This window comes from Calidris pugnax, unplaced genomic scaffold, assembly GCF_001431845.1.
Source record: "Calidris pugnax isolate Ruff unplaced genomic scaffold, ASM143184v1 scaffold187, whole genome shotgun sequence".
Classification (NCBI taxonomy): domain Eukaryota; kingdom Metazoa; phylum Chordata; class Aves; order Charadriiformes; family Scolopacidae; genus Calidris; species Calidris pugnax.
Window position 1 is genome coordinate 2,779,030 of NW_015090969.1, and position 17,969 is coordinate 2,796,998.

General features: G+C 44.6%; 2 protein-coding genes across 2 annotated transcripts in view; one reads left to right on the plus strand and one right to left on the minus strand.

Moving 5' to 3' along the window:
- TP53BP1 (tumor protein p53 binding protein 1) overlaps positions 1 to 1,976 on the plus strand; it is a 37,776-nt gene extending 35,800 nt beyond the window's left edge. Inside the window, exons 25-26 of the mRNA XM_014952708.1 lie at positions 863 to 1,008; positions 1,637 to 1,976. Coding sequence (XP_014808194.1) covers positions 863 to 1,008; positions 1,637 to 1,824 — 334 coding nt within the window. The 3' untranslated portion in view covers positions 1,825 to 1,976. The remainder of the gene's footprint in view (positions 1 to 862; positions 1,009 to 1,636) is intronic.
- Positions 1,977 to 4,205: 2,229 nt separating this feature from the next.
- TUBGCP4 (tubulin, gamma complex associated protein 4) lies at positions 4,206 to 17,347 on the minus strand. Its single transcript, XM_014952773.1, has 18 exons — positions 17,244 to 17,347; positions 17,016 to 17,147; positions 16,511 to 16,633; positions 15,438 to 15,491; positions 14,937 to 14,993; positions 14,271 to 14,350; positions 12,972 to 13,173; positions 11,776 to 11,941; positions 10,535 to 10,659; positions 9,803 to 9,853; positions 9,303 to 9,408; positions 8,861 to 8,968; positions 8,491 to 8,629; positions 7,876 to 8,053; positions 6,826 to 6,960; positions 5,942 to 6,058; positions 5,359 to 5,498; positions 4,206 to 5,060 (listed from the first exon to the last, which is right to left on the minus strand). The coding sequence occupies exons 1-18, from the start codon at positions 17,319 to 17,321 to the stop codon at positions 5,048 to 5,050; spliced, it is 2,004 nt and encodes a 667-aa protein (XP_014808259.1). The 5' UTR covers positions 17,322 to 17,347; the 3' UTR covers positions 4,206 to 5,047.
- Between the last annotated feature and the right edge of the window lie 622 nt (positions 17,348 to 17,969).

Genomic DNA, 17,969 nt, shown 5'->3' on the forward strand with positions numbered 1-17,969 from the left:
ATGATCTGAGTCCACAGACGGAGGATTCAATCAGAGAGAATTGTTATGCTCTGAAGGCTCTTGAATACTACAAGTACTGAAGGTGTCCCTAGTACTGTTGCCATGCTTTCCTTTCCATACAGGAATAGCGCTTTCATCTCTTCCCTTGATTTACAGTGACCTCTAATGTCAAGGTACTATATACATAAAAATATATACATATACACAAAAAAGACAGTCTCATGGGAAATAAGGAAGATGTCAGTCTCCTCATGAGGCAGACTGAATGCAGGCAAGGCTTCCCACACACTTTGCTGCCTTCTCTAATTGCTCAGAAATGGATGAAGGAGGGCAATACTATGGCAATTTCCTTTTCCTGGGGTATGTTTTGAAGCTGGCTTTTGCATCTTCCATGGAATCTAATCCAGGAGGCCCATTCTGAGAGAGAGCAGTTTTTGGTTCGGACTCCTCAGGCAAGATGAGAGCAGACGAAAGCAGTTGGTAAAGCTCTGTGGGCTTTTGGGCGGGAGAGTGAAGCCTGTGTCACTTTGGTCCTCTGGCCAAAGCAGAGGCATTTTGGATATGCACAGAAAAGGTGGTTCAGGATTAAGGAGGAGCTTAATCTAATTATGGATTTAGGCTGCTGCACACAGCCCCTACCAATGTTGTCTAGCTCTGTTTTACTATCTATAAACAGAGGATAATTGTTCCAAGTATTTTAGGAGGAGCGGCAAGGGAGCAGGTCATTGTATGCAAGATATTAAAAAAATAATATGGGAGCCAACTAGGTGACTAGAGGAAGTATTGATAATGGTCTTCAAATAAAGTCTCAGACTAATGGATATTCTTAGCAATCTGCATTTCTCTATTCTTTATTCTACAGGCAGCCACGAGAAAACCCATTCCATAATCTGAAGGTTCTCCTGGTTTCAGACCAGCAGCAGAACTTCCTGGATCTGTGGTCTGAAATCCTCATGACGGGGGGAGCAGCATCTGTTAAACAGCATTACTCAAATGCTCACAACAAAGGTACTGACTGGCCACTTTCTCAGGCTTAGTAGTTGAGAATCCCATGCCACTGTTGTCTCTAGTATGGTTTAAAACCATTTAGGATGGCTTACGAGGTAGCCTGCAAGCATAAAGGAAGGCAAAGTGCAGACACTAGCTTTCTGCTTGAACATAATCTCAAACATCTAGAAGACTTCCAGAGAAGGAGATGCTGCAGCAATTCAGGACACAAGCCATCAGCTTCCAGCTTATGTTGAAAGGGGGAAATAGGCAAGAGTTGCTCCTGGACTTTCTGTAGGACACTAAAATTTGGTTCCTTGTCTTTCTGAACTCAGCTGTCTTTCCCTCTCTATATGGGATGTAGGCTGTAATACTCATGCCATGAGATCAAGACTCAGTTCTCTAGTCCTGCCTGTAATGTTGGCTACTGGTTTTCTGCTAATTTCTCTCTGGACTAGAGGGAGTCTTTTACCTGCAGGGTGCAGTGTTGCTGTAGAGCATGTCTTCGGTTTTACAGAGAGAATTCACTGGCTAGGAATGAGAGGACATAGAAGGGAGTCATAGTGGTGAAACACACTGATCTGCTGCTGCAGAGAGGATCCTTTTTCTTTTTGTCAACTGACAGGTGCCTGTCTTTCCTTCTGTGCAGATATTGCTTTGGGTGTCTATGACGTGGTGGTGACTGATTTTTCCTGCCCAGCTGGTGTCTTGAAGTGTGCAGAAGCTTTACGTCTGCCTGTTGTCTCGCAAGAGTGGGTGATCCAAAGCCTTATTTCTGGGGAGAGAGTAGGCTACAACAAGCATCCAAAATATAAACATGACTATGTTCCCCACTAAACTGAAACCTTGCCCTGCTGTCCCACTGTTGTGCAGACTGTGTTTTAATCAGGTTTTAAATGTTTGTGTATTGGACAGTGTGCATGAATTACTGTATATAGTTTTATCTGCTGGACTTTTATGATGAAATAAATGTTCAATCTCTTGTGGTAGCTGCTGGGACTCCTCATTTATCTAAACTTATTCCTGGGCTGTGCCCAGAGAAAGAGGGCAGAGAGGAAAGAAATGGTTATGTTTCTCTGAGCTGAAGAGGTCTACTTTCAGTAAAAACTGACTTCAACACAAAGTCAATCATAAGTGCACCCTCAGCAAATTTGCAGACGACACCAAATTGGGTGGGAGTGTTGATCTGCTGGAGGGTAGAGAGACTTTGCAGAGGGATCTCGACAGGCTGGCTGGATGGGCTGAGACCAACGGAATGCGATTCAGTACGGCCAAGTGCCAGGTCCTGCACTTTGGTCACAACAACCCCCTGCAGCGCTCCAGGCTGGGGGCAGAGTGGCTGGAGCTGCCTGGCAGAAAAGGACCTGGGGGTGTTGGTCGACTGTCGGCTGAACATGAGCCAGCAGTGTGCCCAGGTGGCCAAGAAGGCCAACAGCATCCTGGCCTGTATCAGGAACAGCGTGGGGAGTAGGACCTGAGAAGTGATCGTCCCCCTGTACTCGGCACTGGTGAGACCCCACCTCGAGTACTGTGTCCAGTTTTGGGCCCTCTACCATAAGAGGGACATTGAGGTGCTGGAGCGGGTCCAGAGAAGGGCAACAAAGCTGGTGAGGGGTCTGGAGCACAAGTCTTACGAGGAGAGGCTGAGGGAGCTGGGGTTGTTCAGTCTGGGGAAGAGGAGACTGAGGGGAGACCTTATCGCTCTGTACAAGTACCTGAAAGGAAGCTGTAGAGAGGCAGGGGTCGGTCTCTTCTTCCAAGCTACAGATGATAGGACAAGGGGCAATGGCTTCAAGTTGCGCCAGGGGAAGTTCAGGTTGGATATTAGGAAACATTTCTTTACTGAAAGGGTTGTCAGGCATTGGAATGGGCTGCCCAGGGAGGTGGTGGAGTCACCATCCCTAGAGGTATTTAAGAAACGTGTAGACATGGCTCTTCAGGGCATGCTCTAGTGCCCAAGATTATTGGTTTGTGGTGGGATGTTGTGTGGGTGGGTGATGGTTTTGGTTTGGTGGTTGTTGTTGTGTGTTTAGGGGGTGGATGGTGGGTTGTTTTGGGTTTTTTTGTTTGTTTGTTTGTTTTTTGTGGTTGGACTCGATGATCTCTGAGGTCCCTTCCAACCTAGACGATTCTATGATTCACCTGGCAGCCCGTATTTACAGAAGTGAATACCCCATGACCGAGTTCACGGCGGCAGCAGCGGCACTATGGTTTGTTGGAAGAATAGCAGGTTGTGTACCCCTTCAGCTTGCTGTTGTTATTTTCCATTAATTTCACCAAGATGTTGCTGAAATGACTGGTAAAAATTTCTAGGACAAAATGCCATTTTGTTGTGGCTACCTCTCTTTTTCCTGCTGTGACTATATAGGTATTAATCTTCCTCAGTGCAGACTGGCACTACCTAAGTAGAGAGAGAGACATGGGGACATAGGACAGCTAAACTGCTGGGAGATTGAGATGCAGAGTATGTAAGTGCTGTGTATCTTTGTTTAAATGCTAAGGGGGTAAATACCTGCTGCTGAGCTGCCACATTCCCAGCTGGGGACTTTGAGCTGCCAGCTGGCATAAAGGGAAGAGCCAAGTTTGACAGCTCTTCGCTCCGGCACCACTCTAGGCCAGAGGTACAGAGTATTCTGTAGCCAGCCTAGGACCCACTGCTTAATCCCCTGCTTCAAAAGCAAGTTTTTCTTGATGCATGTATTTTCCCCAATCATTTCCTAGCTCAGTCACCTTCTGACTGTGTTGGTCTTTAAATACCATATCCAAACTTCAACACCCTTTCTCCAGTTTTCTAGCTTTTTTTCATAGTCACAGGATTTTTAACTTTGCATCAGGCACACGCAGCTGTAGTGTGTTGTCAGTGCCGGGCCTTACACTTGCTGCCTGTTCATGTGTCTTCCCGCATGAGCAGAGAGGACTTTTTCCTCCAATGACATGTAACTTTCTTGGGAGCTGCAGCTTCGGGCACTGTGAGAAAACCAACCCTGTGAAGGGAAGGAAGGTTTCCTGGCAGCCTTTGTGTTCAAACTAGGAAACCTGACTCTACACCCCAGTGACAGACTGGAGGGCTCTCTTCTGCCACTCCAAATGGACTTACAGCCGAACAGCTTTGGAAATCTCAGTAACATGCAAGTCCCTGTCACTACTGCTTTGCACTGAAAGATGCTGTGCCACTTTGTGCCTTTGCACTTGGGTGTAGACATTGATGATAATCCATATAATTGCACAACAAGATGGTTTTATTTTGGTGCAGTAGAACAGTCACTAGTAACATTCTAAATAGTCTTGAATGAAAACAGTACACTTAACAGTTGGCATCCTATTTAAGTTTCTCCTTAGGTTTAGTTCCAGGCCACTTCTCTGCCGTAGTCAATGTACACATCTCCATCTGCTGGCAAAGCTCCTATTTCTGTCTTCATGTGCATAATTTTAAAACTTCATATATTTTCTGTGCTATAGAGAAAGCATGTGACTCACTAGTAGCTCCTTTACCTACACAGATATGCTAGAACAGTGCACTGTATAAGAAGAAATTCTTAAAACTTAGTTGTCCTTCCCTCCTCCTTTACTTCAAACTACTGTTGCAGCTGTTTCCTTTACATTAAGGTATTTATTAGCAGACATTGTGTGCTGTAAACCAGTTTACTGCACAGGTGGAACTTGCGAATACAGCCAGCACTTCATTCCTAGTCAGGAACAACAGCCCCCTCCAGCATGGCAAGGACTTGAGTCCAGCTGAGGAGTCAAGACATCGCAATTCTTGTTGCTTTTTCACTTTCCGCAGAGGCACAGGCTGCCTCCCTAGAAGCATTTATCAGTATATGCAGGGCTGCAGAAAGCATGTTTTTATGAGTTCAGAAAAAAATGGAGTAGCTTTCTGCAATCAATGGGCAGCCTCACATCTGCAGTGCTTCCTGCCCATTCCTTCTGAAAGTGGTTCACCAGGAAAGAGCCACCTCCAACAGAAGATTCAGCTCAGTACAAACTCTCCAAAGCGCTAGAGGTGCTCTCCAATGCTTGAGGTGCTGTTGGTCACAGCCTGAAGAAAAGGTCTTGGTGCTTAAACCCCAAAACTGCAAGAGAAGGGTACAATATTAACTGTGTGTTGAAAGGAACTCCCTGTATCAACCCCCATCAGCGTTTTTCAGGCAGTATGAGCTAGGAGCCAGTTCAGCTTCACGCCAGAACAAAATGGAAGGGCAGGAAGCATATAGAAACCCAAAATTAGTTCATCCTGGTTTGTTACTTTTCTATTTGCTTCTAATTATTGCAGCTTACACAATCAATAAAAATTACTTGTGATCATTTAGATCATTCTGTACTTCAAGTAACTCAGGATAATGCTACAAACAACCCTGAAGATACTCCTACCTGCCCAGAGTTCCTCCAGCCTGGGTGTAGTATTTGTTATAATCCAAGCGTAGCAGCAGTTGAGCTAAGTCAGAGTTTATCTGATGGTTGCGAACACTAGAGAGAATCTTGAAGAGAAGTGACGACTGACGACTGAACCCCTACGAATTAGAAGAAGTCAGTTGTGGGCACTCTTAGGAGAGAAAGCAAGCCTTTCACCTCTGTTCCTGCCTAAACAATCATTTGACAGCCTGAAGAAAAGAATCACTGCAATAGAGGTGATGCGTGTGGTCCAGAGTAAGGTAAGCCGTCAGCTGCAAGAATTATTAGGTGTCAGGTATCCCAAAGGAAGGGTAGAGGCACAAGCTGATACCCACCCCCTTTCTATTTCAATAGGGTAATTTCTGTGTATCCGCCCACACTCCTCCGCTCTGTGCACTTAGAATTTTTGACACAGGAACAGCTGATAAATTAAGATCGTTGCAAGTACTCTTACAGAAGGTCTCAGCTTAAACTCACTCCTATTCTACAGCTGTTAAAGCCAAGTTGGCTACCCAGGCAAGTGTTTTCAGGGTAAAATGGGTCCATATAAACATAGATTCACCTTCACCAAAATACTGAGTTGTGCAGCTCCCCGTTCATCCAATGGACCCAGATTCTGACTGACCAAAGAACAAAAGCTATGACAAAGATCCAGAATTTCATTTAAGCAGTGGAAAACCTGCATGGGATAAAAAGTACAAGATAGTAGTTTACACAGAGTTCAGACTGAGAGAAAGCTGTTCTTAGTACATAAAAAGTTGCAGCCTTGATGATCAAGATATTGCTGATATTGTATTTTTCAATCAGTAAGGAAGATGTTAAAGCACCTGTAGCATTTTTGTGAGGTTTTCTACAGAAAAAAGATTTAAATGTTACACTGGATCTTTCCACCCACCCCCAACCTTCTGCAGACATCACTGGGGAAGCAGCAATTGGTGTTCGCCATCCATGCACGTGCAGGAGTTGGACATTGGCTTCCTCCCCAGCCAGGGCATCTCTGCAGCCTTGGGACTGAGAGGGAAGGATACTGGTTTTGTCCTCTGAAGTATGAGAGGGAATTTTTCCTAATCTAATGCATTTCAGAATGAGTCCCTCAGGAATACAGTTCCCAGCACTATGCTAATTAGTACTTCTTTAATAAAATTACCTGTGAGAAAAATATAGCAATGAAATTTAAGTTAATAAGGTTAACTGAACACTGGAATAATCTTGATTTAAAATTGCCAGGAATGCAGCATTCGCATTCACCCGCTGTAAATTAAGTGATCTTAATTCAATTATCTATTCTAGTTTATACCTGCTTTATTCCTAGAATTGTAGTCTGTGCTCTACAGGGTTATCACTCATCTGTTTTAAAAGAGATGGTTTCTTGTATCTGTTCAAAAGATGTGTTTCTTAGGGCAGTTGGAGAATTTGTAGAAAAACGTACAGGCAAGACATACTTACAGGTTTTAGGAGGATGAAAGACTGAGCCAACAAGTTACTTAAGAAATGATCATGAGCCAGTCGTATACTCTCAAAATCTCGTGTGGCGTTTATCTGCTGCAGAAGCTGTGAGAACTGAGATTCCAGTACGTCCACCTGATGGATATGTAAAGAAATCTCATTAGTATCTTAAGGAATGGGAGTACCTCACACCAGCCAGAGGTTTTGTGTAAGAAACTTAATTTCCTTAATGCTACCTTAGAGACTGAGGATCACCTTCCTGAACAGAAAATTATATACAACAGTGGTACATAACGAGAGCGGAGGAACAACAATTTCTGATGCGTAAGTATTATCTAAGCAGAAAGGGAAACGGTCACTTTTCTTAAGATTAACTATTGAAAAGGTGTAGCATGTAAACAAAGGTATTTGATTGTAGTGATCTCTGAATTTTACAATGGGAGGTACTATGTGGAATCTCAGGGCAGGGGCTGCAGTGTGAAAGCTCAGCCAGCTAACTCTGGAGAATTCAGAAAGCCAGGCCCTCAATTCAGCTGTTATGGCTATTAACAAAGTGATACGTAATTCTCACAAAATCATGTTACTAGTAATTAGTGTTTGTATTTGACAAGGCTCTTTTTTACTTCAAATAATTATGGCTTCTCTCAATTCTTATAAAAAACAAAAAACAACCAACCAACAAAAAACCAAACAACCCTGCCAAAAACAATGACTTGTCACTTAAAGGGGCAAGAGAAGAAGCCAGGATGGTATCTTAATGATGCTACTTCAGAGGCAACTGTGGCTTCTAACAAATGCTTAGTAGCACTGGAGAGCCAAAGCTCCTGTATTTCCAGTAAAACTCACTGATTCACAAGTCAAAAAACTTTATAATTGTAGTACTAAGTCTAAGAACTCATAGAAAGTTACAGATTTATTCCAAAGGAAATCCTGATTTCCTTAACGTACAAAGAATCTGAGCCCTGAAAGACAGGACTTCAATACTCCCCTCGTGAATTTCTGCCACTTCCTCATTAACTGATAAGATTTTACTTTCTCTATAATCCTGACCTGCAGATAATACTGAAGATTGTCCACAAGGAAAGCCATGTGATCCCTCAGACGCCACTTGATGGCATCAGTTCTGTTAGATTTCAGATGTTTGCGCTGCATCTGGAGAGCCCAGCAGTGCTGGAGCTCAGCCTGGACTCGTCGCACACTCAGCAGGTATTTGAACACAACATTGTACCTACAGTCAAAAAATACAGAATTGTTTAAGATGAAAATCTTCCTTGGGTGCAGGTACTGGAAACATAACCATGCACGACTGGAAAAAGCAGCAGGAGGTAGGACAGGTGATGGCCCATCCCAGAGTAATAGATTTCTGCTTGTATTGGTTACTGACCTAAAAAATACAAAGTTTATTTCGCCATAGGGAACAGCTGATCATTAGCACTGTTGGTAAAATAGTACAGATCTGTCAGCATCTGCAGGTCTTACTGTCATTACAACAAGTACTCTCCATATGAGTAAGTGGAAAGAGTAGTTTTAAGGTTCAAGGAGCGAGGTTAAGTACTATAGCTCTACCTTTCTCTCCACTGAGAGGAAAAAAACCCAACACCTTAGTAAGTGCCTGAGATCAGGGACCCTATAGATGAATATACAAAGACAACACCTAATACTTACTTCTCTAGAACAGCGGGAGTAAAGAGAATGTGCAGTGGCCATTGAACTTTGTAAGAAAGGCCCAGAGCTGCCCATCCAGACGCGGGGGCTTCACGTGGAGATAACTCCCGGGAAGGCCCTTCGCGACTCTGAGAAGTATCTGAAAACAAATGAGGTGCTGAATTAAATCATCTTCTCAGCCAAGATAACCACGGCAAGGAAGAAAAGGGGAAAGAACAGAGTAAGAAGAGCCAAAGCAGGCTAGGCCATCACATAGGGCTGCAAAGGGAACAAAGTTAGTATTTCTTTAACTTCAGAGAAGGGTCCGCAATAGGACTTGAACACAAGGTCAGCATCTCCCCTCTTAACTACTAAAAATGCAAGTAGGTACCTTTATGCTCCTTTCCATGATACTCAATGGTTAAGTGAAGCAGAGGAAGAAGGTTGTCATCATCCAACAGTACCTTATGAGCAGACTGCTGAAATGCAACGTTGACATCTGACAAGAGAGCACAGATGCCAGCACAAGTTAATGCGTCTGGAGCTAATTTTGCAACCCTTAATTATTTATGCTCAGCCATAAAAGACAACCCTGACACACTACTTTCATTTAATTCCAGTTTCAAATATGAAGAAAAACCTGCCATCTGAAAGTTTCTGAGATGTTATTTCCACCCACTCTGTAAGACATTCTCATTCACAAGTGCCATTCTTTCAAAACTAACGACAACATCTAGAGGGTAAGACAGAGCTCTTCTGGATGGGACGTGGCTAACCGTTTTCCTGCTATACCACAGCGAGGACAGTTTGGTAAGTGAATAAGTAACACTGACCATGTTCAGTTACAGCTGTAGGTGGTGTTTTTAACATGTGCTGCGCAGTGTCAATGAAGGCCTGAAACAGCTCACCTCTTCCCAAAAGGTAAAAGTCTTTTATAATCTGTGGAGATAAATTTTTTTGTATATAAGCATATAAAAAACTGAGCAGAAATTTTAAGCATCCTAGCTGATAGCATCCATTTTTATTATCACTTGGACAACCTCTGCCACTTCAAAACACTGCTGGAGAGCTGTGAATTTCATACATTGCCCAAAAAGTCTACACTGGCTTTACTTCAAGATGCAAACCACAAAACCACATACACATACCCCTCTAACTCTGTCTCTGACCAAGTTCTATCAGTCAGTGCTTATTCTCAAGACCTGGAAAATAGAAACAGCTTTACCTAAAAGAAGAAAGTGCAGAACCTAGCACAGTAAAGTATTCAATGGGAACGAAAGAAAGAACGAAAGATTAAGCTGCCTTAGCAAAAACAAGCTAGCAGTTACATTACCTTCAGTTGTCCTAGTAAATCTGATTCTTCCACCATGAGTTTCCAAAGATGCTAGTGAGGAAACAAAAAAACAAACCAAAAGAAACCTCCTCTCAGATTTATCTAAACCCACTCAGTGAGAACAGCAGCTGTTTTAAAGTATACTTGTTACGTATACAAAAAAAGCACCTATATAAAATGCTATATAAAGCATAAGAGAACACACTAAGATTCCTACATGTAGGCAGCCCATGCTACTGGTTAGAATATTCTTGATGTATACCAGAAACTGTTCCCAAGAAACATGAAGACCCATGACAAAGATTAAGCAAATTCTCAGAAATCAGTTCCACTCTAGCTTTGTTCTCACTTGTCCAACCTCCCCATCTTCTCATGTTTCTCCCCGGCCCCAAATTAAAAAAAGATTTTAAATTGCCAAAGCAAAGAATTTGTCCAGAGACACCATCCATTATGCAGAAAGCGTGATGAAAAGTTCTGAAGTTGTTGTAAGTGAAGTAAAAAACTAAAAAAAACCCAACTAATTCCCTTCTTTCCCCCATGAAAATTAATAGTATTTGTTAATGTCCTTTTGTCATTAGAAGTTGGGGTAACACAATGCTCTGAGCCCTGTCCTGCAGCATTCACATGCTTGTTCAATCACTGATTGTAAAGAGCCCCCTTCTTCTCCCAGCCATTCACAAAACCAAAGAGCCTTCCAGCCTGTGTCGTAGTCACCCCTCCCAGGATCCTCACCTCGGCAACAGTGCTCCGAATCCAGTCGACCACCGATTCAAAGTCCACCAAACTAAAGAGTGGTTGCTGCTTGAGTCGATGCAGCTCTGCTGCAAAAGTGTCCTCCTGGTTTTTTAGGATGGAACCTGTGAAGCAATTGGAAAAGTGTTTTGGACAATAAAGAGGAATACCATTTGGAGAAGTGCCAAGCCCTCCCAGCACAGGGGGGCAGAAAGGCTGTCTAGGAGCACCATCTCACATCACACGAGGAATGTGAAGTTGAGGAGTCCTCAAAGTACAAGTATGAAGGTACAAGATTACTATTGCAAGTACAGTTACAGTATAGACACTCGACATGGCAGTGCTGTGGCATCAGTAAAAACCCAAAATATTTTCTATGTAAATGATTGCCACCAACTGAGCTAGATCTTTGAACCCACAACTTTCCTGCCATATCAGTTAGTTTGGCTCTCCATCTACCCCCCATTCCAAATCTAGCCTACTGCTTGAACTTGGGGATTTATTTATTTATTTTCTAACCAACTAAGCTAGAAGACCAGTTTCTTTTCATCTCTCTTAAGGCAAGAAAACAGTCCAATTTAATTGGTCCTTTGTTCTCTGCACTGTTGCTCATGCCATTTGAGTGCCATTTGCATGGACATGCTCAAGATAAGATCCTCCACAGCAGTCCTCCCCAGTTGGTGTAGGAATATATTTCCAAAACGATCTCCAATGTAAACTTATCAGGGTCTCAAAGAGAACCATCAGCTGGAATTGTCTCTCTCTTGCTGTCTTAAAGCCTCTGTCTTGATCATTTGTCTTCCACAGCAACCTCTGGGACCACCTTGCAACAGATCTCTTAGCTTTGTGGATGCATTTTGATCCTATGACACCATTTGGCAACATACCCACTCAGAGCAAGACATGCCCTTGTGCCTGTCTGCACCCTGCAGGGACAGGGATGTGAACTGAAACGAAAACACAACCTTTGCAAGTGCTTTATTTATCCAAAGCCAATCACTTAGAGACTATGTTTGGAAAGTGTTATTATTTACTCATCCTGTTCTTGTACTGCTGACTCTGAATCAATCACAAGCAGAACACCGGGACCACTGCTCTGTCCTGGCACAACCATCCCCGTGTTCTGAAGAATATCAGCCAACAGTCAGTGACTGCTGAGAAACTCGTTAATACAGCATTTATGGAAGATACTTGTCAGTCACTCGTAACTGAGCAAAGGCCACAAGAAAGATGTTCCTTACCTTTTCTGGTCAGGTTAACGTTTTGATTCTCAAACATCTGTACAGATTCTCCCACAAAGAGGATTTTCTCAGCAACCCGCACAGGAATGTATGAAGGCAGCATTTCTACTCGCAGAGAAAACTGTTTCAGAGATGGAGCTAACATGTTCTCCTCCTCAATCAAACGCTACCAGAGACCACGGGGAAAAGAAATCAAGGTAGTTAATTGAGCTCTCTCAGTGTCCCCTTCTTAATGCCTACACTTTTCCCCATGGGCATAGAAGACTCACCAATTTTCACATTCTTCCTATATCCAATATAGTGAAATAACAGATTTTTCACTTAATGCCTTTTAAAGTTTTCCCTTGTTTTTGCCTGTGTAGTCTGTACAGGGCGCTTAATTAGTATGCAACACAGGGTGTTTCGGGGCTGTATCTTCTGTGTGTTCACAGCCAAGGTGCACCAACACCATGGGTGTCCATGAAATGTTTTCTCACAGTAGAGTGTGAATTTACACAGTTGCAGTTGCTCCTCACTGGTCCCTGATGCAGACACTAATCAGATGCACAAAGTGGGGAAGGTTCCTCCACTGAGGAAGCTCTTTGCACGAGGGCACTCAAACGGCATGCCATCTGCATGAGGAGCTACCGCACTTCACCAGTGCACTGGCAGGTTGCTCCCTTGCTTAACTGAGCACCTCGGGCATGTTCTTAGCAGCCTCTTGACTGTCACATGGCACGTTTTTCCCCAGTAATGACAGTATTATTACCCTGTTAGGTAACACTTGCACAATAAACCACTGTGCAAGAAAGCTACCTGACCTAGCTGCCCGCAGAAAGGGTGCAAATCAACACCTGAGCTCCCCACACCCTTTCCCTTGCCATCACTCGCACAACACCAATGCTTCAGTTGAGCAGATCACAGCGCTGACCCTACGGAATCAGAAAAGTCACTCAGGAGCAGGGCGAGTACAGCCGCTCCAGTTACTTGACATCAGCGTCTACAAAGATTCCACCCACAGGGCTTTCTGCCCTGAGCTAATCCAGCTGTGCTTTATGCCTAGCTGCAACCCATCACAACATTCTGTTGATTTGCCATCCTGCCTGGTCTCAGGATGTGTCCAGTCTAGCACAGTTCGCACTGAAGTGGAAGACAATCTATTTCTTCTTTAGTTCCCTAAGGACCAAAAGATGCCAAGCTACGACTTGCAGTCTTACCAGGTCCTGCAGTTCTCGTAGCTGTTTTCCTGTAAGCCCCCCAATTCCTAGGTCATCGTCATCTTCTTCAGGTTGGCTAGGGACATTCCCAGAAGAGGGGCCCTGTTTGATAAAGAACTCTTCATGTTGGTCTAGCAGCAATCCATGCAGCATCCAGGCAGAGAGCTGCTTATACATAACTCCGTGACACACAGCCAGAATCCTGAGATCAAGAGAAACAGGCAGTGAGGTCTTTGCACACAGTAACCAAAACCTCATTGTACATGATTCTGGAATGTCCTGTCAGTAAACCAGGCAATACAGCAAGTGCTAAACAGCTAATTTTACAATTTATTTTTTTTTTAAACAGAGAAAGCTGGAGCAATCACTTGCAAAACTAAACTAAGAGATCTGCTAGTATACAGAAGTATAAGTAAGTTTGCAGTGGTTTCCCAGTCCTGCTCTTTCTACTCAATTACTGTATCAGCATGAACACAACTTATATTTTAAGTAGTCTGACTTAAAGGGCTACAAAGATGATCAAGGGAACGGACCACCTTTCTTATAAGGAAAGGCTGAAAGACTTGGGGCTGTTCAGCCCGGAGAAGAGCAGACTGAGAGGGCACCTCATAAATGCTTAACAGTACCTAAAGGACAGGTGTCAAGAGGATGGGGTCAGGCTCTTCTCAGTGATGCCTGGTGACAGGACAAGGAGCAACAGGTACAAACTGGAACACAGGAAGTTCTGTCTGAACATGCAGAAAAACTTCTTTCCTGTGTGGGTGGCAGAGCCCTGGAAGAGGCTGCCCAGAGAGGATGTGGAGTCTCCTTCTGTGGAGACATTCAAACCCCACTGGGATGCGTTCCTGTCCAGCCTGCTCTGGGTGGACCTGCTCTGGTCAGACTAGATGATCTCTGAAGGTCCCTTCCAACCCCTACAATTCTGTGATTTTGTGACTTTCTCCCCAGGGACATATGAACCTGGCAACGCTCAGTTGGTCACATTTATCCTTCTGAAGGATCAAAAAACAGTAACAGGTCAACCATATGCAAAACAGTTCAGGTAGACGTCGGAAGAAGGGAAAACATAGGGTCTGCACTTTCCTCAGCCTTAAGTCCAAAGTATGGAGAGAGCCTTAATTCCTGCCGTAACCCTACTTTAGATAAACAATGGGGTTTTCCTTGCATGCTACTCCTACTTTTCTATCACGCAAGCCTGTTTTGCAGGTACTGTTTACACGACTAAGATAAATAAATGCTTTGACACTAACTCCAGTTACTACAGAAGAGTGAAATAATAGCCTTACTGTATCTACATACTTTTCAAGAGCACTTCGAACAGGAGGCAACCCCCCACAGCTGTGTTTGTGGACTGTCTCCAGTATCTGACATCCATGAATCTGCAGAAAGAAAACATATTTAGTCTAGGTCTGTCTCTGGGATCTGTACTGAACTTTTCAGCCATTTAAACATTACACTTTCAGCTAACAAGAAAATGCCTTAACAAGCTGCAGAAGTCTTATAGAAAGAAAGATGTAACCTACTCCATGTAGTGAAGAAAGAGACCTTCTGTGTGTGGCTCTACACCCAAGCTTCTCTCAAAAATTTCCCCTAACAATAAGTAAGCATCTCTGGATTCTGAAAACATTAGCTTCTGCCTTTTTTTTTTTTTTTCAGGTGACAGTGGAAGAAAACAGACTCAGAAAAGAAGAAATTCCAACCACCAGCATCTCACACTATGAAATGTATGTACTGTGATTATAAAATGCAAGTCATCAAAGATCATACCAATAATGAAAAAGTCTAATCCAGTGTAAATGGAGTTGCAAAATAGTTATTCAATACTTACGGCAGTACTAGGAAAAGGGCACCCATTACTGAAACCACATTCTTGCCTAGTATTAAAGGTCTGGGATAGGGGCAGAAACAACTTTATCAGCTAAAGAGGAAACTTGTTAAGAGAAACTAGCTATAATTTTACTGTACCTTCTGAGTCTTGATCTGTTCCACCATGACCATCACAGAGGGGAAGAGTAGCTGAAACTGCAGAACAAGGAGCAAAATACTGAATTTGGTTGCTATGCTATAGCAAAACTATACTTAAGTACATGCGGACAGCAGCTGACTACAATAATTTAATTAAATTATCATCTGGCTTTGCCCACAAATTAGAAACATAACATGCAAATCTCTAGGAAGACTGCCCTCAGTCCAATGGGCCAAGATGCATGAAGTTACTGTGTTCCAGCTGCAGTTGGGGCTACACACAAGCAGTGAGGAATACGCGAGGGTCAAGGTGGAGCACCCAAGTTTTGTGTCAAAAAGCGATCCTCTGAGCATGATTAAGGGACAACAAATGTAGAGGTGTTAAAAAGAAATGGCGTGACATGACAGCCTAACCCATATTTATCCCACCCACTTTCTCATTAGACTCAAGGAGCGATAAGAGTAACCAAAGAGCCCTACCTGTTTATTAACATGACATACCTGGTCCAAGGAATAATTAACGTGTGAGATGGAAAGATGTGGGTCGGCCAGAAACTGTAAGAGCAGCAAAGCAATTAATGAAAATTAAAATAAGGTATAGGTAAGTAAAAAAGCACATTTGGCTCAATATTCCAAACCTTTAGTTCGAACAGCTTTCCTCCCCTCTCCCTCCTCCCCCATATGTTAGAGAACCAAGTCATATGAGGAGAGGCTGAGGGAACTGGGCATGTTTAGATAGCAGAAGAGGAGGCGGAGGGGAGACCTCATTGCCCTCTACAACTACCTGAAAGGAGGGGATAGAGGTGGGGGGTGGCCTCTTCTCCCAAGGGAATAACGACAGGAGCAGAGGAAATGGTCTGAAGGTGTGGAAGGGGAGGATTAGATTAGATATTAGGAAGAATTACTTTACCGAGAGAGTGGTCAGGCACTAGAACAGCCTGCCCAGGGAGGTGGTGGAGTCACCATCCCTGGAGGTATTTAAGAAATGTGTAGACATGGCACTTCAGGGCATGCTCTAATGCCCGGGATTGTTGGTTTGTGTCTGTGGGTGAGTGTGGTGTTGTTTTGGTTATAGTTTTTTTGTTTGTTTTTTTTTGTTGTTTTTGTTTATTTGTTTGGTTGTTTTTTTGTGGTTGGACTTGATGATCTCAAAGGTCCCTTCCAACCATGAATATTCTGTGATTCTGTGATATTTTAGGGGGGCTGTGTTCCATTTTAGTCTGTAACAACCACCGGACAGTGATAGTTCCCAAGATATGACAGTGGCTCATCTAGCAGAGATTTATCAAAACCTTTACAACTGAACACAGAAGTGACAATAGTCTGAAACAGCACTGGGCTCTGAAGCAGCGGAGGCACTTGCTGAACTGAAGGTAGAGGGGACTTAATACCTATTAGAATTAAGAGTCATTTACAATGATACCTCACAGGAACAATTTGGAAGACATCCCTGATGTGAAAAGGAAACTACCTTGTCTACCTACTAGTACTTAGCATATTAATTGCAGAAATGACAACTTTCCACAATCTGTCAGCAGCCTGACAGCTTCATGTTCCAAGTCTCTCTCCTTTACCTCTTGTTCTAGGTCAAGTAGTGCCTGTCGATATGGCTGCAGCACTGAATCAAGACCCGTGCAGAAGGCTCGCAAATAAATGCCATGTAATCCACTCTGGTTTTGCTGAGATGGATGATGGTCCTGAAACCAAATAAAATCTACATCAGCTCCATAGTGCAGGTCTGAAGAGTAACGGACTTCCTCTGCAGTGTTACTCCAGTGGCCCAAACATGCTGAAATGCACCTTGGTCCACAAGAAAGTGCCCAGAAGAAAACCCAGAAGTTTGCCACAAGGAGAGTTACTGGAGCAGAGTTATATTTAGCTCCTCTACGGGCATATGCAAGTGCTGGGAACCACTGGCAACTCAAGTGCTGCTCTGCGCTGACGCACGGCTCTGGGCTCTCGGGGCTCTCCAAACACCGGGAGGCACCGCAGAGCTCACCGCAGAGCTCACCGCACCGACCGGCGCTCGTTACAGACGCTTCCCCCGGCGCAGGGTTTTCGGGGAACGGCGGGCCCCACCTGCTGCTGCTGGACGTGCCCCGTGTACTGCTCCACGAACTCGGTGAAGCGGATGTAGTCGGTGCCGAGGCGGCAGAGGCGGTTCAGTACACTGGTCTCGCTGGGGTGTAGGAACGGCAGCTCCTGAGAGACCTAGTGGGGGGAGAGCGGTGAGGGCGGGGCGAGGGCTGGGCTGGGCTGGGCCGGGCCGTGCCGTGCCGTACCGTACCGGGCCGTGCCACACCGTACCTGCAGGCCGCCGCGCTTGCTCCATGTGAAGGCCGCCCCCGGGTACCCGCTCAGCGCCAGCAGCAGCTCGTGGATCATCCTGCCGCGCGCCGCCGCACGGGCTGCTGGGAGCGCGCAAGGGCCGCCGGGACGGGGTGGGTCCGGGGAGTGGCGGGGCCTGTGGGAGCGGCGCGGGCGGTTGCGCCGCGGGTGCGGGTTCTCTCAGCGGGGGCGGAGAGCAGCGGGGCCGTGCGGGAGCTGTTAGAAGAGTCATCAGGAGCGGCCGAGCAGAGTGGGCCGTGCTGTGAGGGGCGCCCCGGCCGGCCGCTGCAGGAGATGAGTTGCGTGAGGCGAGTGGCTTGGCTGCCATGGGCAGGGCAGGGCAGGGCAGGGCCCGTCTGGTTCGGTCCGGTCCGGTCCTATTCCGTCCGGTCATATTTTTTGTCAGTGTTTCATTGTGCCAGTTTTACCTTTCTCCGCTTATGTTTTGCTTTCCTTTGCTTTCTCTTGTAATGCAGGTAGCCTTTAAACCAAAACTGCACACTTTCAATATTGTGACTTTATCTAATAAACTGGTTTTTAGAATTTATTTTCTTTTTCCTGTTTCGGCAGTGTTTTTCTTTACATGGATTTTTACTCCTTCCTTTAGAATGAATGAATGAATGGTCAGTATCATATAATATGTCCATTTAAAATGTGTGTTTGATTCGTGTTCAGCTTGTCACGATTAATAAGTTCCTACAATGT